Here is a 23,048-nt window from a genome sequence, read left to right as displayed (position 1 = left end):
GGAGGAGTGAAGGTGTCCACTCCAGAGACTGCAGCTTGGCTTGTGAGCTGTTGATGGATTGTAGAGATCTTAGAAACAAAGAAGGACATTAAAGCATTACAAAAGTCAGGTGAGGAGAGATGATTAGGAAGAGAAGAAGGGGTTTTTGTCATATTGGAAAGAGGTGAGTAAAGGGTCCTAGAGCTATGTCGGTTTGAGTGAATCAGGCCAGAGTAATAAGAAGTTTTAGCAGAAGCTATAGAATCTTTATAGAGGATAATGTGGTTGTTGTACATGTCCTTATGAATTGTGAGTCCAGTTTTATTTTGAAGTCTTTCCAGTGGCCTGCCTTTAGCTTTGAGCTGACGAAGTGCAGGCGTGAACCAGGGTGCAGAGCGGGTGAAGGAAACTAATCTTGTTTTGAGGGGTGCATGAGTGTTTAGAAGTGACTGCAAGTCATTGTTATACTGTAAAACCAGGTCGTCAGGTGTGGCATCAGGATTTACTCTGGGAAGGTTGTTGATATCGACTGAAAAACTAGCAGTATTTATGTCTTTAATCTTACAGAATGATATGATGCGTGGACGGTTGAGTTTGGATAATGTGAGCAGGAGATTAAAGGTGATGAGCTTATGGTCAGTGAACGGGAGTGTGTGAGGTTTGCAATCAGAGCAGCACACTTAGTCCAGAGTGTCTCCTTTGCAGTGAGTGGGAAAATGAATCCCAGGCTATCTAAACAGGATAAGAAGTCTTTGGCAAGAGGATTATTACAGTTATCCATGTGGAAATTAAAATCACCAAGAGTAGCAATGTTCTGAGACTGTGAAGTGAAATGGCACAGGAGAAGCGAAAAGTCAAAAAGAAAATCCTTGTTGTATTTGGGTGGACGGTAGACTGTAGCAACTTTGGTCAGCGCCTCTGGCCTGCGCCTCTGGGAGGCAGTGAATGTTTGTTTTTCTCCCAGCATGTCCCTTCACAGAAGACCTGACTGTAATAATAGTCTTAATGGGATAGACTGGGGGGGTCAGCAGGTCTTGGAACAGAAGAAGTGTTGATGGTTTGTTGGGGGATGTTGGAGGAAACCAAATCTAGTCAGCCACTTCCAATGACCGATATCTGCACGGATGAAGATACTTAAAATGAATGACAGAAATGCAATTTTAGTTACATTTTCACAATGTAACTGCATCAAATGACTCAAAAAATGAAGAATCAATCCCCAAAAATGATTCTGCATTGTCTTCTTCAACATCGCTTATTCTGTGTCATAATTAAAGCGAAAATGCAAAGAGGCGATTGCATTTTCGCTTTCCCCACCACCATTCAAATAAAGTCACATAATTCAATTCCAGTTGCATTTCCAGGGGGGGAGGCGAGGCGATAATGTCAGTTCTATCTCTGTGTGGTCGGCTGCTGAGAGACACAGACATGTAGGAGCAGTGAGGCCAGGCTTGTAGCTTTGTGTTAGCACCAGGGGATTAAAGAAAGTTTTAACATTTAAAATATGAAAACTTACCATCAAAATACTGTGGAGGTGAACAGAAAAAAAAAAGACAACTGAATTGGCTTCATTTCAATGGAGCAGGAAGGAAAGAATTTCGATGGGTGATGTCACACTCACTCTATTTGGTACTTTCATACAAACAATGCATATGACCAACAACAGTAAGCAACAAGATCCCTGCTCTGCAGCATTTTGGATGCATCTACTTGTGGATGACTAGATTTATGTACGCCTGTGTTTGCTTGCATGAGCTGCATGGAATCTGGCAACTGGCAAAACTGCACATCTGGATTCAGGAATTTACTGAGTCAGCTTCCTCTGGCGTCTCAAACTACCAGCAAAGTTAACAGCCAAGTGGCAGAACTGCTGTTTTGCAAAACAAAACAAAAAAAACTACTTTCTGTATGTGGCGTTGCCATCTATGCGTGTTTTCCTAATGCTCAACATCCTCCACCTTTATATGGTAAGGAAAAATGAGAAAAGACTTTTGTGTGTGGTAGGGTGTTCTGACGTCCATGATAAATACTGGTCTGTGTGTGTTGGTTGCCTGTACACTTTTTTCTTTATGTCGCTATCTGTTGGGGCAGGGTCATCCGTCAAAGTCCGACAGGTGACTCCGCTTTAGTGGCAATAAACTGTTTTTATGCACAACCACCAGCTGATGACTGATAAAGACGGAACGCGTCAGTCGAAACCTGTCAGGCATGTTAAAACATAACATTAGGGCGACAGTGGCTCAGGTGGTCGTCCAATGACCGAAGGGTTGGCGGTTCGATCCCCACTCCCACCAGCCAAAAATGTCGTTGTGTTCTTGGGCAAGACACTTCACCCTCCTTGCCTCCAGTGTGGCTCCACTGGCATGTGTGAATGTGCATGAATGCTCCCGGTGATGGTCAGAGGGGCCGTAGGCGCGAAATGGCAGCCACGCCTCTGTCAGTCTGCCCCAGGGCAGCTGTGGCTACAACCGTAGCTTACCATCACCAAGTATGAATGAATAATGGACACAATGTAAGCGCTTTGAGTGTCTTGAAAAGCACAGATAAATCCAATCCATTATTATTATTATTATTATTATAACCCATGTCTGAAAACAAAAGAACCAAGAAGGCAGTTAGTAACTACGACACTGAGAACTTTCTTGAATACATACATGTCATAACAACACATCATAAATCATTAGAGTTATTGTAAGTACTCTGCCTCAGTGCCAGGGATGACCACTTTGCATTCAGTTTGTTATTTTGTCTAATGACAGTAGGGGGAGCCACAGTTTCCCTCTGTTCACTGTTTGTCATGCAGCAGACTCGTGTCAGGCTCGAGTTTAAATGGAGTCCAACAGTTTTTTGAACTGCTAAGTTCTTCTCGTTACTTTGCATATTTTCTTCATAATTCAGTTATTTCCTTAAATTCACTGTGGAATATTGTTCATTTGTCAGTCTGAAGCAAAGGAATTCAAGATTTTTCTCTTTTACTTTTGGTATCTGGATTTTTCTTGGGTTGTTGGATTTATGAGGAGAGCTGCAAGAGCGTCAAAACTGAGGACTTAACACTGGAACTATACGTAACTTTAGTAATAACATATTTTAGAAATGATGTTCCTTATTAATAAGCCTTGTCCTCCCAGAAAGTTGATCCCATGCAACACAAGATCTAAACAGCACCGTTCTTCTCATACATTTGGATCTTGAAAAAGGAACAATCAAATCACCAGAACTGACCTGACAAGTTTGATATTGATGACAACACCCACTTTATAATACTTTATTTACCAAAAATGGTGGGCATTTTCTAAAGATGGCATTATGCATTAAGCATAGAAGACTGAGTTTTAAGTTTTCTTTCAAAAATAAAAGTATAAAATAAAAGTCGATCCAAACAAGTACCTTGTGGATTAGCACATGACATAAACTTTGTTTCCGAAAAGCTACCATTGAAAAGGACTCTCAGTGTTCTGCCATTGCAATAATTTATTATCAATGAAAGAGAGAACAGTGATAGTCCATAACATTTGAGCTTTGCCAACAGAATATCATGGTCGATTACATCAAATGCAGCGGTGAAATCCAAGAGTACAGCACAAGTGAGTTATGAGTTAATCACTGGTCTACCATATGTACTAATGCAGCATTGGTTGAATGGCCTGGTCTGTAAGCATGCTGTGCACTAGTAAACAGATCATTTGAGGTAAATAATAACAATAATTGATACTATTTTTCCCACAATGGGGAAATTCTTCTCCACATTTGACCCATCCCCTGCGGGAGTGGTGAGCTGCAGTCAAGCCGTGCTCAAGCGTCACAAGTCTTGCCTAAGGGCCCTCACTGGGTGACGTTAATTGTTTGCCATTGATATGGTAATTGCCCCAGTTTAATCCCCTCTGGGAATCGATCCCTGAATTTCTGCATGGTAGCCCTCACCTTACCAACAGAGCTACCCAACCACTAAAATAATGTAGCATTTGATTAAATATTAACCTTTCAAATATTTTACTCTAAATGAAGAGAACAAGAACTGGTCTGAAATTTGAAGCAGTAAACTGACTTTTCATCCTTTATTGGATGGAGGTGTAATCTTAGATTGTTTCCATTGTTCAGGAAACACTCCATTGATCAGTGCTCTATTAAAACATTTGCAACTCTTTTACAGATTCTACCATCAATGTAATGTGCGAGAAGCAACTTTTGAAGATTATCCTCACTAACAGGGTCGAAAACCAAAGAAAAAGTTTTATTTTCCATAATAAATTCAATATTTTGTCAAGGAGAATATTTATACAGGATGTAAGCTTTTCAGCTTGGTAATGAAAGAGTCATTCAAATTATTGGCAATATCAAATGGTTTACAAACAAAAATACCATCAGCTTCCAGATTCAAAGTCCTTGTTTTTTTGCACATCTGCTCTTTACTTTCCACATTTGTTTACTGTCATTCATTAAACCACATATTTTTTGGTCCAAAATATTAAATATAGTACAAATATCTTTTTTTAAAAGTTACATAACTTTATTCCTCAACATGCAATAGTTCGTTTGATCCTTTACACATTTAGACTTAGAAGCCACCTTTTTTGCATCGTTTCTCTGCTTCATGAGTGATAAGAATTCCTTGTCCAACCATGGAGCACTATTACTTTTTACTGTTCTTTTGGGAAGTGGAGCATGTTTCTCAAAAACCTTTCCTAAATTTGCCATAAAAATGCTCAGAGAAGCTTTTACATCAATTTCCCGCAAAACTGCCTGGGAGCATAAATCAGGAACGTTAGTGTAAATGTAATCTATATGGGTTGATTTAGATGAATTTTCCACAGCAATGCCCATTGGTTGTGTCATGACCTGTTAAAGATCACATGTATTAGCCATTGTAATTGTGTTCTTAAACAAAAAAACGTTTTTTTTTAAACCTGTCTATATTAAAGTCTCCAAGTGTTTAGTGTTTCTACATTAGTGGGAGTAAACCTGGTTGCTTTGTTCTGTAAGCCATTGGTTGTGTCTTTTATGTTGCACCCACTGAGGCTGGATGTAACAGTATGTTACAATGCAAGGGTAATAAATGCAAATGAATGTGTATCAATTCTTTAAAGTGGATTTCTGTATTTTCTTTGAGATTTTCTGCCTCTCACTGTTCAAATGAACCCACCAGTAGGAAGACTGTCAATTTCTTTTCAAGTGGGCCGTACCCCTAACCCTAACCTGCAAAATCAGTAAGTTTAGCAACAAACACTTCCTGTTTGTAGTCAGTGATGTCCAATTTGCCTCCCTGCGGGCCCTGCATATCTAATGTGCAATTAAACAAAGAGGGGAGGGGGCACAGAGCCAGATGATTTGGGATAAGGGATTCTTTGTGGCCATTTCACCAAATGGATAAAACAAAAGTCGTGTCTCTGGTGCCCGGCCAGCCGTTTGCAGTGCCAATATGACAGGATGTAAGAGACATATTAATATCATATATTACGATTCCCACGGAGAATTGCACTGTTCCTATGATTATTGCACAAAGATTCAGCACAGAAGTGAATAAATTACACAGCACTGCTTTTTAAGTTGTCTGTGTGAGAAGAGGGGGCTGCTCGTGGTTGGTGGGATCTTTCGGGATGTGGGAGACTCGTTTCCTGGATCTGGTTTTGCAGACCTCTCCATACATCATCATGGCATATACATAATGGAAAGTGGCCTTCTTTGGAACTGAGTCAGTGTTGTCTAACTGTCAAAACTCTCCCTGCTATTCATCAAAGCTTAAGAGACAACTTGCTCATTTGTTGGAGCTGTCAGTACTCAAAATACTTTTACCAATTTTGTCTCTGAAGAGTGTATTGATTCAGTCTTGGAGAACAAAAACATCTTACATGTTGCCTGAATACATCTCTGAAACTTGGATGTCTTCCAGACACCCTTTGTTCCACCAGATCAAACCCCTAATCTGCTGAACGGTTGGGTAACACAAATATCTAAATATCCATTTTGTGTGAAAATGGTTTTATTGCGCATGTCTGCCACACTTCTGCTAGACTCCTGTGATAAACCCTTGTGCCATCCTATGACCCCACCCTTACATTGACCTGTTCTCCCTACCATGACAAAGGTGGATAAAGGTGGAAAGACTTCATGTAATCCATGGACACCAGTGAAGATCACAAATCATTGAAGAAAAAAGGTGCAAAACGGAGAAGTCGCAAAGTCTGGTACATTTTATCATCTTATGGGTTGGAGGAGGAGAAGCTCTTCTGTCTGGTTGAGCCTTTATGCCACAACAGCTACATGGAAACCTCATGGTCAAATGTGATGCAATTTGAAAGAGTTTTGGATTGTCGTTTTTAATACTAAATAGCAAATTGTTCATGAATAAAGTCAAAATACCAAAGTAAAAAATAACCAATATTGGGTTTATTTTGAAATGTAACAAGGTTAAGAATTATTTGTGACTTTTTATAATGAATTACAAAGGGTATTTTTACTGAATTGCATTATCTTTCCATCCATCTTCTTCCACTCATCTTGGACCGGGTCTCCGGGGCAGCAGTCTAATCAAAGTTGCCCTGACTTTCTTCTCACCGGCCACTTCCTCCAGCTCCTCAGGGGGGACCCCGAGGCGTTCCCAGGCCAGCCGAGAGATGTAGTCCTGGGTCTTCCCCAGGGCCTCAGTGGGACATGCCCGGAAGACCTCCCCACCCACGAAGGCGCCCAGGAGGGATCCGGACCACCTCAACTGGTTCCTCTGGCTGTGCAGAGGCTCCACTGCTGGATTGAGAGCTTTGCTTTCTGGATCAGCCCTCTCTCTCTCTTTACTACTAAAATACTTATGAATAAAAAAGAAAAAAGAAATTACTGGTTACCATGAGGTTGCCCATCCTGTTTTATCTTCCTCTCATTACACTGACTTCTCAACTGCGGTATATCTTTCCCTTCTTATCAGCCATCCAGCTCCAATCTTCCACCATAATGGGGTGATTTATTGCTCTGTCTATTGCAGCCTTCTTTTTATTTCCTGTCAAGGCTTTCTGTTAACAACATTACTGCATACCAACCCCTACGTTGGTCTGTAAATGTTCTTATCTTTTTTTTTTTTTTTTTTTTTTTTTTTTTTTAACTTGTTCTGTCCAACAACTGAGCAAACAGATTAGAGCTGAAGGCTTTTTGTGTTGGACAGGTTTTACTATCACAAAAAGAGGTTATATAGCTTCTAGAAACTAGAGTGTAGATTTGTATAAACCCCTTTTTGTCGTATTATTTTTTATTTATTTGTTACATTTAGTGTGTGTGGGGAGGGAGAGGGGAAGAATGTGAGGGGAGGGTGGAAGAGAGTAAAAGGAAGAAAGGTGAAAAGGTGGGGGATACAAGCACTGATTTGAATAAGTTATTATTTGAAGCTGTTACAATTATACCAGATCTGCTGGAAAGACGAATGTTACATCAAAGGTGAAAATCTGACACTAAGATGAGCGAGAAAAAAAAAATCTGTCCATCAATACACTGTGGGTAAGGAGGAGGGATGAAGCAGACAGGGAGCAGTGTGGCAGTGTGCACGTGCACGTGGGGGTGGAGATACATGCATGCTGCCGACGTGAACCGTGTGTTCATAAGGGGAACCAGATCCTACCCAGCCAGACCAGCCAGACCAGGAGAGGGGAGGAGAGCCCCCCAGGCCAGAAGCCCCCCCAGCTCCCGGACCCAGGCAGCCCGGGAGGGGAGGAGGAGGGGACCGCCCACCCCACCAGCCAGGCACAGAGAGGGCCCCCCTACAGGGTCCCCCCCAATGCCCAGAGGCACAAGCGAACCCAGTGTCCGGCCCCCAGGCCACGAGACAGGAGCGCTTAGCCGTACCAGGCGGCAGCCATGGGGGCCACCGGGCGCCGGACACCGAGACAAAGGCCAGGGACGAAGCCAGGGCCCCCTGGTGTTCTTATCTTTGCACCAGGTGACCTGGCATTGACTGTTCACCTAATTTGGTCATTGGGTTAGCCCACTTTTCTGGCCTCTGTGTATCACCTAAGTTAAAGGCTGACTTCAGAGTGTTGCATTAAGTGTTAATTAAGTGTTGAATTTTCAGAGTTAAAATAACTCTCTTGAGTGTTAATAATTGACACCATCTGTACGACTTTGACACTAAAAAGTCATTTTTACTGTGTGCATTTTAACTTTAAAGATTAACACCAATATTCAGAAAAAGGGGGTGGGGCTTTACAGTTGGTGTTGTAATAACAGATTTGACATTGGGAAATTTCAGTGCACAACACTCTAGCTTGGTCTTCTAGTAAATCATTTTTTATGCAACATGCCGGCCGAGTGGCAGATGGTGGGTCACGTGAACCACTGGACAACAATAGAAATGTGAGGACAGAAAATGCCCAGCAAAGAGGGAATTTAGAAACAAGAGAAATAATTCAATGAAAGGCACAATGAAAAATAAACTGATTCCCATTTCAAATAACGTTCTGTTCTTCATTTAAACACACTCAGAGAGAAAATGCATCTTTCATGAAAAACAGCTTTAATGTTTAAGTTCAATAGCAGATACGACAACAAGCTCTTGAGCTTCACCTAAAGTCTTGTGGGAGGAGACGTACTGAACCACCAACAATTTTTATTTACATTTATAAATCTCACATGAAAACATTAACTCTAGAAAATAAAAAAAAGGAAATAAAATAAAATAAAAAGGGTCAAAACAAGCAACAGTTTGACACATGAATCTATACACTTTTGGTAACTGTTGGCTAATGTGACTAGTTGGTGAATTTTACAAATGGGGGCTTGCCATGGCAACCTAACACTCTCAGCCATGACACAGTGCTAAAAAAAAGTGCTCTTTTAAGTAAAAAAGAAAAACAATAAAAACAGTAATGAAACATTTCAAATGTTTCCTCTCTGTAACATTTGATGATTGACATCCTATGTTTGAGTTTTGCAGCTTATAAAAGGGAAACACAGAAAAGACTTTCACAGTAAATGCATTTTCATTTACAGGCTCAAAGACATAAATGACTAGATATACATAAACGGCCAAATATAAAAAATAAAACTTGTGCTTCGGCCAGAGAGTCAGTGTAACTATATTAGACCCATTTCCTCCTCTTTGTGTCAGAATCCGCCTCTATTATCCCAGTCTGAGCTCAAAAGCTTGCCTGTTGTATCAAAGCAGAGTTCCAAAGAACACAAAACGCTTCCAGTTCCGTGGGTTGCTGCCTATATTTTGGGGAGTTTTAGTACAAGTGAAAGCATGTTTGTGAAATGGACGCTTTTAAAATATTTAGCTCTGACCAGTCTCCTGAGTAAAGTACTGGGTATATTAAAAGGATGTTTTGTAACGATTTTTCCAAAGGCGGTTTCAAATGAAGGATTTGAGATTTTTCAAAAACCATTAAAGCAATGGGAACATGGTCTCTTTCCTGCATTTGTCCTCCGCTGCAGAGTGGATGGAGGGTAACCATAGCTCAGAGGGAGAAAAAGTCATGGAGTCTGTCTGCTGTTGCTCCAAAAGCTGGAGCAGTGCCCACGGATGATGAGAGGGAACATGGGGGGGAAAATAACAGCCGATATGATCACTGCAAACGCCTGGAGAGCTTAGCTCACTGAGTTTAAAACATTTAACTTTAAAGATTCATTTGTTTCCTCTTTGTAACATCTCCTGCCTGACATCCTATGTTTGGGTTGCGCAGCTTATAAAAGAAGAACACTTCACAAATATGACTTTCACAGCAAATGCAATTTCATTTATAGGCTTCAGAACATAAATGAAAAGCATTCAAGCTAAATATAAAAATAAAATTTGGGATTTTTTTTGGCAGAGATCTTAAGAAATGAGACAAACTAATAAAAAAGCTGTCTTTCTGTGTCCCTCCACAGCTCAAAAATTAGTCTCTCATTTGCTCCTCGGTTTACTTCCCAAGGAAATGTTTGCTCCCAGAGTGAAATAAGTCTGTTCAAGGGAGAGGTTTTTTAGGCTTTTTTCCTTCTTCAGTGCTTCGGTCAGAGTCTGGCAGTGACTCAGCGTGTTTATTAGTCCCATTTCCTCCTCTTCACGTCAGAAACAGCACCTTTTTTTCCCCCCGTTTGCAGTCTGCGCCCAAAAGCTTGCTTGCTGTATCAAAGCAGAGTTCCAAAGGACGTTAAAAATCTCCTCTTCTGTTGGATGCAGCCCAAATTTGGATTTCCGATTGAATCTGCAGGAAAAGAAAGAATGTTAATGAAGTGCAGCCCAGCTTCAGAGCACAAACCCAAGTTCATGTGTCTTAGCCGTTTCATGCACAAATACTGTATGTAGGATAAAAATCTGTCACGGTTCCTCTCTGGAGAAGCCTCTCCGGCAGTTCATGTGAACAGTGTCCTGTCAGCATGAGGGGCAGAAACCCTAAACCAGTCGATCTCCAAGGTACTTTTGGTAGATCGCATGACAATTAGATTTCATCCAGTCTGTTTGTTTCCTTAGCCAGGCTGTTATAAATTTGGCTTGTCTGTTAAGCGCCCTCAGGTGCCATCCATCCCATCACTTGATTGATATGCAGGACAACCAGTCGGATGACCTCTGATTTTTTTTTTAACGTACAATTAGGTCACTCAAACAACACCCCTAAGAGCTGGAAAGCTAACAAGTTAGTCGTTAGTTACCTCCCAATTTTCCTTTTCCGCTTTTGTTTTTTTCCTCTTAAACTGCCAGCTGAGAAAGACAAAAGTGACGGAGCTAAAATCCCAGTTGTTGGGACAGCAGCCATTTTTCACACAAGCTACTATGAAAGCAAAAGCTGCCATCATTCCGAGTCAGTTCCATCATCGTTAATGACCAGAAGCCCTCCCAAGATGGAGAGATGGTAAAAGAGGCCTTCGTTGAAGCAGCTGACTCATTATTCTGGTACTTTAAAAATGAAGCACAAATATTGTCTTCGATCGAAGCTCTCCAGCTGTCAGGTGTAGTTACGGCGTTGTGAAGCCAAGGCTGAGGACTTAAACCGGAAAATGTGGAGAGACATCAGAGTTTACGAGTGTTTCTCACTGCAGTTGGATGAATGTACGGACGGACGTGAGTGACACAGCCCAGATGTGCGTTTTCATTCATATGGTGTTCAGTGATATGACTGCAAAAGAGGAACTGTTAACAGTACTGCCCATGAAAGAGAAGACGCGAGGAGAGGACATATTTCAGTCGTTCAAAACCTTCATTGAGAAAACCCAGCTCCATTGGTGTCTCTCACCACAGATGGTGCACGTGCATCGATTGGCCACGTGAATAGATTCAAGGCCAAGTGTAGGCAGGACGATACTCTCCCAGACTTTCTGTATTACCATTGCTATTACCATTACCAATGCTCAACATGAAAGAGATCATGCATGTTGCCTGTGCTATTCGTGCCCGATCTCTTCGAAGACGGTTTAGGAGACGAGGACGATTGCGACCACTCTGGCTTTTTGCTACACACTGACATGAGGTGGCTTAGCCGAGGGAGATTCCTGCAAAATTTTGAGAGCTCTGCCCAGAGATTAAGGAGTTTTTCCGTGCAATTGGGCATGCAGAATACAAGCAGTTGGCATTTTTAACAGATCTGACAAACATGTTGAACAACCTCAATCCAGAGCTGCAAGGAGAAGGCAAAACAGGGATCAATATGATCAGCTCAGTTAATGCTTTCAAATGCAAACTGCAACATTCGTCCTCAAAGCTGCAGCGCTTTTTTTTGGTAAACTTCCAGAACCTGGCCTCAGAGCTGGAGATGCCAGGGAAGGCCTGTGTGCAGCTTGACGGTCACGCTACACGGAGCAGCCTGAGCACCATCTGTCAGAGTTTGACTAACGCTTTCAAGGCTTTTCTTTGCTCGAGCATCTTACTTCAGTCATGTATTTTCCTTTTCGGGAAGATGTGGAGGTTGATTCACTCTCATCACAAATTGCAACACTATTTCACCTGAACTCTTCTGGAGGGGAAGATGAGATATTCACACTACAAGCCGACATTGAGCTGAAGTCCAGAGCGAATGGGCAATTCTGGAAATTGCTAGCAGAGGGAGAGAACCCCAACATGAGGAAATGTGCTATTTTTCAGCTCCACTTATTTATGAGAGGCAGCCTTTGCCACATGAAGATAATTAAGTCCGCCCCACTATGACTGATGAGTGCTTGGAAACATGCCTGAGGCTGGCTGACAGCAGCTACTGTCGGGACTATGCATCCCTGACTGATTCAATTCAGTGCAAGTCATCAGAGTGAACTCTGGAAATGGCAAAAAATTTACATAATTATGATGTGTTTTGCAACATTTGTGATTATGCAACATACATGAACATAAGTTGTAAGAATCCTCAATAAACATTATGGCTAGATCCCTTTGACTTGGTCATTTAAGTAGCTCCCATGCTGACAAAGTCTGCATGGGAGTCCCCAGCCCTAAAGGCTTTGGGGGTAAACACTACCGGATTCTGAGGAGTTCTGGGTGCTTGGCCAAAGAGGATTCTGTCCGGCGGACAGCTGGTTATCGGGTTGCAGAGACAAAACATTTTTTCTGTTTTGTTTAAAATGTGATTCTAAAAAACTTTTTTATGTTGGAAACATTTGAAATGAAAAACCTAAAGCTGCAAACTGTGGGAGAAACAGGATGTTAAATTATTGGAACCTGCAGCGATTGTAAGCAATCCAGTGTCAGAGTGGATGCCGGAAGGGAAAAGAGATGCAGATGTTGAGAAGCATGTGACCCCGTTTGTTTGTTTTTAAAGATGAGTTCAACTTGTGAGTCACATTGATTGAAACGCCGGGAGCAACGCCAAAGCATGTTTTCCTTCTAAAAAGTGTTCATTATTTGAGTCAGCACATAGTGAGTTCAACTTTTCATATTCTGATTGAATTTTATATTAATATCTTCTAGACATTGCATATGGATGCTTTAACACTTTCTTGTACCTACAACTCTTCTCCCTTTTCTTTCTCCACTGTTTTTCACAATAATCTTAGTAAGATAAAGAAAATAATGAGTTTAAATCCCACTCCGATCATCTTTTGATCTCTTTTGAAAGCGTTCCCAGTGCTCTTTTAGTTATGCTGATGCTGTTACTAGCCAAAATCCAAAAACCTGCGTCGTTTTCTAGGGCATAGTTTCTGCAGAAGCGGCAGGAGTTCTATAGAAATTCCCCTCTGAGTTGTGGGCGGGACTGTTGGTGCGGAGCAAGCCTGCCCACACTCCCCATCATCCAACTGTTTCCATGCTCTCCTGCTGGCTTTAAGCCCCTCACACCCCAACCTAATGGTACCGGTGCAACAAAAATGGCGAACAATATCAGAGCTATCCAGCCGTCCAGTTTAGATCCAGATTCAAAGACGTACTATTTGTCTGCAAGTGGAGGCATCAGAAGGGGGCAGAGCAGGAAGCATGCAGCATATTTTCATCAGTAAACATTTTTTTGTGACTAGATTTTGTTCTTAAAATAGGAATGCTTGGTGAGACATTTTTCCTACCCCATTGGTAGATTTTTTATGGCTTATTGAAAGAATATTTTTTTATTCTAAAGTTTTTTTACCTGATTTCTGCAGCGTGCATGTGACTTTGTTCTGCACAGGCAAATGCCTGAGAGGACATTCATGTGAGCCAGAGTCAGTTTCATGACTGCTGCTGTAGATTGGGTGTGTTTGAGGGTCATCTGTGTACACACACACACACACACCGGCATGTATATGCATGTTTGGATGAAACATTAACTAAGCTTGTAAGCTTGTGTGAGTGTGCACTGCAGGAGCGGCTGAATGCGTGTCTGTGTCAGGACTTTTCAGGAATGTTGGCCCCGGGCCAGACTTTGGTAAATGGCAACAAAGTAAAAGGAGCAGAGAAACTAGTGTTTGACTCAAGAACAAAGGAGGAACCTGCAATTAAGTACTCTTCATGTAAAGACATCGCACCCCACTGCACATGTCAAGAGAGTGCTACTGAAAAATATGATGCAGTCAGGGGGAAAATTAAAGCTGCCTGCAGTAACATGAAATCGTATTTTTAGTACATGTGAAAGTATGTTACTGAAATCTACAATTATTAAATCTCTAGCTCTGACCTGTCTCCTGAGTGAAGTGCTGGGTTTATGTAAGGATGTTTTGTTTCTCTTCACAGCAGAATATCCCTTTTCCAAAGGCGAATTTAAATGAAGGATTCAAGATTTCAAAAGCCGTTACAGACATGGGAACATGGTCTCTTCCCTGCATTCGTCCTCTGCTGCAGAGTTAATGAAGTTTGACCAGAGCTCAGAGGGAGAAAACAGCATGGAGTTTGTCTGCTGTTGCTTCGACTCAGAAACCTGGAGCAGCTGTGCCCACGGCCTCACTGACTTAGCTTATTGAGTTTAAGCCTTATGGGGTCATCTAGACCCACTAGACAGTGCACTGAATCTTTTTTCTTCAATGATTTGTGATCTTCACTGGTGTCCATGGATTACATGAAATCTTTCCACCTTTATCCACCTTTGTCATGGTAGGGAGAACACGTCAGGGTAAGGGTGGGGTCATCTGGACCCCACAAGGTAGCACAAGGGAGAAAACATTTAACTTTAAAGATTCATGTATTTTAACCAGTTTAAGATCTTCTTCGTGTGACAGGTTTTACTTTTACAGACCTAATGATAGAAAATGTTTTCAAATATGGGGGGGGGTCCATCCAGCTGCTACGGGTTTTTGGGTTTTTGGGCCTGCAGAGGATGGTACAGCGGAGGAGTTGCATCTTAAAGGGATGAGTTGGGTCCTAAGCTCCTCTGTAAAATCACTAACCACCATCTCCCCAAATCCCTTCATCCGTAGCCCCTCCCACGTGTAAGGACACTGACGTCTCTTTTGATAGATGATAATGAGCGCTAGAGTGGCAGAAATGTGAATGTATCTGCTATCAATCAAAGATCCGACCTTGCACATTTCTGAATGACTCGCACCATAAAGATTTGATGGGAACATGCCTCCTCCTGGGGCATAACACCTGCTGCTCATTGCCACAATCAGCACCTATACACCTACTGGCCGTCACAGACTGCCTGCCTTCCATCCAGTCTACCTGCCTGCCTGCCTGCAAGTCCCTCTGCCAGCCGTGTCTCTTCTCTTCAGCCACGTCATACTAAATCACTTTGATTCTGCCAGTTTGTGTCCTGCACTTGGATTCATTTTTTCCACTACCTTCTCCCAACAGGAAACGGTGTAATTGCACATTTCGAGAATTTCAACAAAGGTTGGAGCATATGTGTGATGGAAACGTGTTAAGTGTATCACAAAGTATTTGTAAGGATAATGTAAATAACACGCACTTATGGCAGACAGGGTGACTGTGTTCTACCACCACACCCTAGTCTAGGGGTCGGCCACTTGCGGCTCTCTGTGGTTTTGTAAAATACCTGTCATGTTCTAAGATTGCCATGGTGCCTCTAACACCGTCGGGATGTGCGAGCGGGCAGGAGGACAAGGGCAGCCCAAGGGCAGCCTGAACGCGCGGAGGGGGGCGTGTCTGAACACGGAGGCACAGGAGCGGCAAAAAAAAAGTTTTCCAGACTACAACCAACCGTTTGGGGGCCGGGGACAACAACTCGCAGCTGCAGAGGGGGTGAACAGGTAGAGGCGAAAAGCAGGTAAAGGAGGTGGGGGAGGGGCTTAGACTCACCTCTTTTGATTCCAGACACCGGAACAGACTAACAGCTGCTTCCTAATAAAAAATAGTTTTCATCTATTAAATTAATACACTTCATTGGGTTTACTGGATTTTATGAAAAGTTAAAGAAAAAAACAGGAGTCTGCATCAAAGGGAATTTGTCTCCATCATCTCTTTCATCTTGGCTCTGGGTGTTTGACAGACAAAAAAAGTCTATTTAAGGTTGTGGAAAATGGACAAAAGATCAAAGGAAACATCAGCGTCCAGCTTAGAAAGAAGAGGAAGAAAAACACTCCATAATGGAATGCATGCAGGGTCCAAAATGAACCCGTGCTAGGTGCCAAATGCGACCAAATCTACTGTTGGAGCAGTAAAATTTGAAACAACATTTGCCACATGTGGGTCCTTGTTTGATGTCCACACAAACTCTGATTAGCCAATTCCCTCATTTCTAACAGTCATGCAACTTTCAAGTAACATGCACTTAAAGAGCACTAACAACACATCCAACCAACGTTGGAGCCTCTGAATAATAAGTACGACTCTTTCTAACAGCTACAATCACCTTTGACCTAACCCGTTTCAAACTATAAGTGAGTCGAATCTTTTCAAACTAAAAAACTAATTTTTTCAACTTTATGTGGAGCAGATGAAATGTTTGCTTAAAACTTAGGATTTGAATTTGAAATTATCGTACAAATGTAATGGTAGTGGGTTTGAGTTTTGTTAAAATAGTGTGCATTCAATTTAGAAGTCTCAGATTTCAGCCCTGCGGCTGCACCCAATAAAGAAACCTACAAAACAAGTTTCAAGAACTGTACAATTAAGACCTGCGATGTAAAACGCTTTTCTTTATCACAAAATAGAAAATAAAAATGTTTAAAACATTGTCCAAGAGCATTGAGAAATAAAAGTCTTTTCAAACATACTTGAAGAGATAAATGATAACAGCTGTGGAGCAGACTGAAACTATTAAAGGGGTCTTTGCAATGATGATGTTGATGCCATTTTTAGCCATAATAAAAAAAAAATCTGTGTTGTTTTCCAAGACAGTGTTTTCCAACCAGTGTGTTGTGAGAGATGGTCGTTTGTGCCTCGGGAAATGATTATTTCTCACTGATCTAAGAACATTTGCCATCACCAGAATGCCAGCTCTACGCTAATCAAAAAAAGCCCAGGTTTCACACTAAGTAGTTTGCCGAGGCCTTCTTCAGTGTCTTTCAACTGGACGACGAGAGAAACTTTGGAAGGTAGCTTCTCCCAGACACGGCGGGAGCGTCGGGTTTATTAACACACTTTTACACGAGCGTTGAGCAGCGACTTTGAAAACCAAGTTTGATTGTTGAGTTCGATTGAGTTCGATGTGAACGGACAATTGATGTGCAGGAAGGAAAGAGGAGTGTCTGACAGGTCTGACGGACAGAATATATGTAGATGAAGTTTCTGCATTATATTTGAATATCCTTCAAAGTAGGCCTGCACAATAAATCGCAAATGTATCGTAATCGCGAGATCAAGCTGTGAAATACGCATATCGCAAAAGACCAATAAATGTAAACCTTAAATGAGCTAATATAAAAGTATTTAAAGAATGAATTGAATCCATTTATGCATTTGACCAATCGTCTGGAGCCCTTTATGTTAGATGTTCCCCTCCTATGTTGAGGAGGGACATGGAAATGATGTTTTTGGTTGTTTTGCTGTTTGTTCGTGTACCGCAGGTTATATCGTCTGGTAGCATCCTAGAAACCACAGTATCATATGCAACACCAATTCTTACAGAGGAAATGTTTGATTCCTCCAAAAGCTTTTCTATCCTCCCTTCACTCTTCAGATGGGTTTACATTGTGAACAGGATTACTATTCATTCATCTTCTAACCCATTTGTTCCCTTTCAGGTTCACGGGGCTGCTGGGGCCTATCCCGGCCACTTGCGGGCGATGGTTTGGGACATCCTGGACAGGTCTCCATTCTGTCGCAGGGCAACGATCACATACCCATGCACACTCACATTCACACCTAGGGACAATTTAGAGTAACCAATTCACCTATGAAGCATGTTTTTGGACGGTGGGAGGAAGCCGGGTTACCCCGGAAAAAACCCACGCATGCACGGGGAGAACATGCAAACTCCACACAGAAAGGTCCCCCATTGATGTTCTGTTTCAGGTCCCCCAGCTGGGATTTGAACCAGGGCCTGTAAGGCAAAGGCGCTAACCATGCAGCCCAGGATTACTATTAAGTGATAGATAACTACAGATGTTCCTCACTACCCGCTTTATGCACTTTGACAGAACATTTTCAAAATCAAAATCATATTTTTAACGTACATTTCTTGTGCAAAAACAATGTACAGTCGTAAAAGTTTTACCCTCAGATGACCTTTGCTCTCTAAGAGCAGTAACAGCTATTGCAGCCCTTGCTGCTGGCTCCAACCACCTGCAGTGGTTCTAACTCTTCCTTTCCAGCAGAGCATGAAACGTGAGACGCATAAAACACATGAAAGAGTGTGGGAGAATTTGTTTGGCTTTATTTACAAGAGTTGGGCTGAGAAACTAAAACTAGTGACAATCTATCTGTATTTTTTCCCAGCATTTGCTTTTAGTTCTTCTGTCTGAGGAATTTCTTGTCATGTATTTTGTTACTGAACATCAGAAAAAGCAACTTCTGCTTTAATAGTTCATGGCTGCAGGGAAACATGTTTTCCCATGTGTCTAATGTCTGACGTGACAAAACAGGTGTGAGAACAATCAGACTAAATGTGTGCGTGACTGAACAAGAGGTGTCACTCGCAGGTAAAAGCGATTGCAACATGGGGGGCTTAAATAAAGCTTTCCTGGCGGCGTTCTGGCACACCTTCTGCTGCTCTGCATGCGTTTTCTCCTTCTGCTTGCCTGCCTGCCTGCCTGCCTGCCTGCTTGCCTATCTGCATGCCTGCCTGCTTGCCTGCCCCCCTGCGCGCCTGCCTGCCCGCCTGCTTGCCTGCCTGCATGCCTGCCTGCCCCCCTGCCCGGCCTGCCTGCCTGCCTGCCTGCCCGCCTGCTTGCCTGCCTGCATGCCTGCCTGATTGCCTGCCCCCCTGCGCGGCCTGTATGCCTGCCCGCCTGCCTGCCTGCATGCCTGCCTGCCTGCCTGCCTGCCTGCCTTCTTGCCTGCCCCCCTGCTTGCCTGCCTGCCTGCTTGCCTGCCTGCATGCCTGCCTGCTTGCCTGTATAGGTACCGGATGTTCTCGGGTTGCCGGATGTTCTCGGGGTCCTTCAGGGTCCTTCAAATGAGTTATATCACTAGAGGAGACATCACGTGGTTCCTCATGGGAGGAGAGCACCGCCATCTTGGTGAGGTCAAGTTTTGAAGCCCAAACCACTTTTATAACATATAATAAAGAGCTCTGTTTTTGCTTTCAATCACTTCATTATATGAAAAAGAAGAATGGCTTGAAATTGCTTAGTTTTGTTCAGAAATACAAACTTCACGAGTACCCCTAACTACTTAGATTTTTTCTATGTTCCTTTATTTTATTTTACTTATGTTTTTATTTATTTGTGTGTTATGTTCATTGTTTCTTTTTTTCCCCTCTATTCTTTATTTTCTATGTCAATATGTTATATTTGGCAATGGTGACTGATCTTCGAGGCAATATTGATTACATCGTTATTGTTCGTTGTTAACGTTAATGTCATTGTTAATGTATGATACCACAATTGTCAATAAAGTTTTTTAAAAAAACTTAGCGACGTTAACTCATTGGTCGTGGCAACTTACAGCCAATCAAATAGTGTGACGTCATCATTGGTCGAAGGACCCCGAAGGACCCCGAGAACATTCGGCAACCCGAGAACATCCGGTACCCACACCTGCCCCCCTGCCTGCTTGCCTGTCTGTCGATCTATCTATTTATGATCAATTGGAGCTTCAAAAGTAGTTTGCATGCCAAAAACATGTGGGCTTAGGTCACTGTCGAAAAAAAAATATATGATAAAATACATAGTTAAGCACAGATTTATACTATGCAAATACAAATTTGCAAAACAGTATGAATATTTCATTTGGTTTTACGTTTGACACGTCTGTTTACGACTTGTCTTTGTTTGAGTATGAGTGACTCCTGTTAGATGACGGTTAAAAACACGTCATGGGTTCACAGGCAGTTATATCGAGTCACCAAAACGTGTTTTTATTGTATAAATGTTTTCTATGAATGTATATCATTGATATATAAACAAACATCAATCGCCACCAACCTTCAAGTCGCAGCAGTGACATCATAAGCAAGAGCCAGTATGGTTTTCAGACAACAATTCAATACAATTAAACAATTTAACCACATTTAGGGGTGTGTGGATAAAGCTACAATAGAACAACTCCTGCCATATGGCAGCTAAAAAAAAAAAAGTTTGCTATTCTGATCGTAATGTTATTCTTTTTCCTATCCCCCACTGCTGTCGGCTTCCAGCCACTTTACTTTGGCTCTGAGTTGGCTTTCTTGTTGTTTTCCATCGTTTTTCTTAACCCGCTAGGTCCCTTTCGAGGCCCCGGGGCTGTCCCAGATACTATTAGGCAAAGGTGGGGTTGGGCCCCTCGGCTGCCTGCTCGCCCATTTTTCTTATTTTTTTAAACATTCTTTAATAATCCTCTTTTTTGAATGAACATGGGTTTTTTTTTTTTACACCTGATAAGTGGCATCAGCTCTTTTTTGGACTGTTTCCCACCACTTCTGGGTCTGAGATGATCTGTTGGTGCATTGTTTACACGATTGACTGGCAACAACACAATGCAGCTGGAGATCGCTGTAATTAATATCTGTTATTTAAATTATACAGAGCTGCACTAACAAAATAATTTCCCCGCCACAGGATCAATAACATTCTAAAAGGTTCTTTTCTATTTCTGTTTCATATATGAGCCTAAATAGGCAAACTCACTCATTCAGATGAATCAATGTTTCTGTACTTTTTTTTTTTTTTTTAAATATATATATTATAAAAAATAAAATAAATAAAAATAAATAAAATAAAATAAAAATAAAAAATGTTTCTGTACTTTTGACAGTAAACAGGAGAAACTTTGTATTCAAGACCACGGGAAAGTTGTTTTCGAAACAGTCATGTTTAACACACAACCACATGTCGTATTCAGATTTTCTTGGAAAGTATTTAACAGTTTTTGTCTTCATGCAAACAGTTCTATTTGACAAAAATCCTACCACATATTTTCTTTTTATTAGAGTCAAAGTTGGCTATAAACACCAGTCATTTAGCTCTATGTATTTTCTAAGCTGTTGCCAGGACAAGTTAGAAAAAAAACAGTCTCTCTGTGTTAACAGATTTATTGTCCAATAAATGTGCAGCCAATTACTGAGAACTCTTCTTAGGTGCTTTTTTCCCTGTGATCATGCCATGTCACTGCCTGTTTAATCGGTACCTGGACCAATAAACAAGTGTTCTGATTGCAGACTGTGTCCAGGTATGTGTGTGTGTGTGTGTGTGTGTGTGTGTGTGTGGTTTTTTGCTCCCTTTTGGCATCAAGCCATTTTTACACTCTGGTTTTAAAAAAAGTATTCTTGCAGTCAAACCGTGGGGAAAAGGGTCCAGTGTGTTGAGAGTTCTTTGATCTACTTCAGTCAAATTAAAACACGTGGTCCAGTTAAACACCTGCACATGTTTTCTGCCAGTAAATGTGCCTCCGTGTGTCCATTTCCACTGAAACACTGGGCTCCATTTGAGCCACGTAGAGTGGCCTTGATGGGCAGCAGGATGCCATCCTGCTCCTAACCGACAGTTAAAAGATAAGCGGTTCAACATCAACTTCAAAGCCTCGGTTACCTGTAACCAGCTGGCAAAGCGAAGGTCTCCTGGATGTGTCACAGCAGGTTATCATCCTGGACCTACGAGAGGGAACAAACCAAAGAAACCAAGAATTACTACTTAAATAGGGGGGAAGGAAAAATCAATTTGGCGATATTTCACGATTAAGAACAAATATATCTTCATTTACCAGAAGAAAAGCACCATGTACATGAGATACAGTCACAGTGCTTCACATTGTGATTAGTAGATGAAATGTACCATTTTATTTTCAATGAATAAGCGTAATTATAACTGATATCATATCAAATGTGCATTAGAGCTGGTACATACTGTACCGCTGAAACTACAAATTCCACAATGCTTTACTAGTTGGCTCGCAGTCAAAACCAGCAAGCGCTCCTTTTTTCTGTTAACAGCCGTGCTCCAGTCACGCCGAACAAATTTATTTCACCCTCCACAAAAATGGGCGGCAGTTGAGCTCAGGTGGTAGAGCAGGTCGTCCAACAACTGAAGGGTTGGCGGATGGATCCCCGCTCTCCCCAGCCAGCTGTCGCCCCCGAGCGCGGCTCGTCTGCAGCTGACCGCTCGATGGGTCAAGATGCGGAGAACAATTTCCCCATTGTGGGATAAAAATTTAAAAAAAAGACCAAATGAAAGAGGGACAACAGGAGTTTTCAAGACATGTGGGAGGCTGATGATCTGTTCACGGAGACAAAGAAAGACCTGTTTGTCTTGTGTGCGGAGCTAACGTGGCAGTAACAAAAGAATATAACATAATAAGACACTATATGAAAAGGTGAAACATTACATATCAGTTGCAGTTAATTTTTTAATCAATATTGAGTTTGGCCTGTGACTTTACTTCACTGCTTACTTCTGTGAATTTGAGTTTGACAGCCCTCTCTTAGAGAGTAAAGGTTATCTGAGGGTAAAACTTTTACGACTGTCCATTGTCTTTTCACAGTCGTACAAAGACAATGTACAGTAAAATAAGTAATGTACTATACTGTACTATAATGTACTACAGTAATGTGCCATAAAAATAAGCTTGACCTGCCTTACTTTCTGTCTGGATCTATCAATGGAGGAGCTGTGTGGGCTACAACTTGTTTTACTCTTTTATACTTAAAATTCTCAAAACTATGAAATGCCGCTTTGAGAATTTGGCTTTATTTAGAAGAGTTGGGCTGAGAATCTGAAGCTAGTGACAGTCTATCTGGTTTTTTTCCCAGCATTCGCTTTTAGTCCTTCTGTCTGAGGAATTTTGTTGTCTGTGATTTTTGTTACTGAATGGCCGTTGAAGCAGCTTCTGCTGTTACTCTTTTGCAGTTTAAATCCCCGATTGCCTGCAGGGAGTCACTTTTTTTCACATGTCTGATGTTTGACCCTGACCTGCAGGTGTGAGAACAGTCACACATGTGAGCGTGACTTAGCAAGAGGCGTCAGTTTGTCGCTCGCAGGTAAAACCGGTAGAAAATGAGCCACTGAAATAAAGCTTTGCCGGCGGCGTTCTGGCTCACCTCCTGCTCCGTGTACATTTTGACCTTCTGGCGCATGTACAGCCACACCAACACTGGCCCAAAGATGGTCGAGATCCCAAAAATCACCACAAGGGTTTTCAACACAATAACACGTTTATCTGAAGAAATCAGAAAAAAACAGACACATGCTTT

The 23,048-nt window shown here is 41.9% G+C and overlaps 1 protein-coding gene across 10 annotated transcripts in view; it reads right to left on the bottom strand.

Moving 5' to 3' along the window:
* Positions 1-8,446: 8,446 nt before the first annotated feature.
* The window catches only part of LOC101166556 (uncharacterized), a 51,931-nt gene continuing 37,329 nt past the window's right edge, over positions 8,447-23,048 (bottom strand). For all 10 annotated transcript variants that reach the window (XM_078951118.1, XM_023957790.2, XM_023957791.2 and 7 more), the window contains 3 exons: positions 22,896-23,014; positions 21,391-21,452; positions 8,447-10,139 (listed from right to left, as the gene is read on the bottom strand). In XM_078951118.1, coding sequence (XP_078807244.1) covers positions 21,429-21,452; positions 22,896-23,014 — 143 coding nt within the window. In that variant the 3' untranslated portion in view covers positions 8,447-10,139; positions 21,391-21,428. The remainder of the gene's footprint in view (positions 10,140-21,390; positions 21,453-22,895; positions 23,015-23,048) is intronic.

The sequence above is a fragment of the Oryzias latipes genome, chromosome 8, assembly GCF_053564925.1.
Source record: "Oryzias latipes strain Hd-rR chromosome 8, Olatipes_Hd-rR_3.1".
NCBI classification, from domain to species: Eukaryota; Metazoa; Chordata; class Actinopteri; order Beloniformes; family Adrianichthyidae; genus Oryzias; species Oryzias latipes.
The sequence above is the reverse complement of the archived record's forward strand: the minus strand, read 5'-3'. Positions and strand labels throughout refer to the sequence as shown.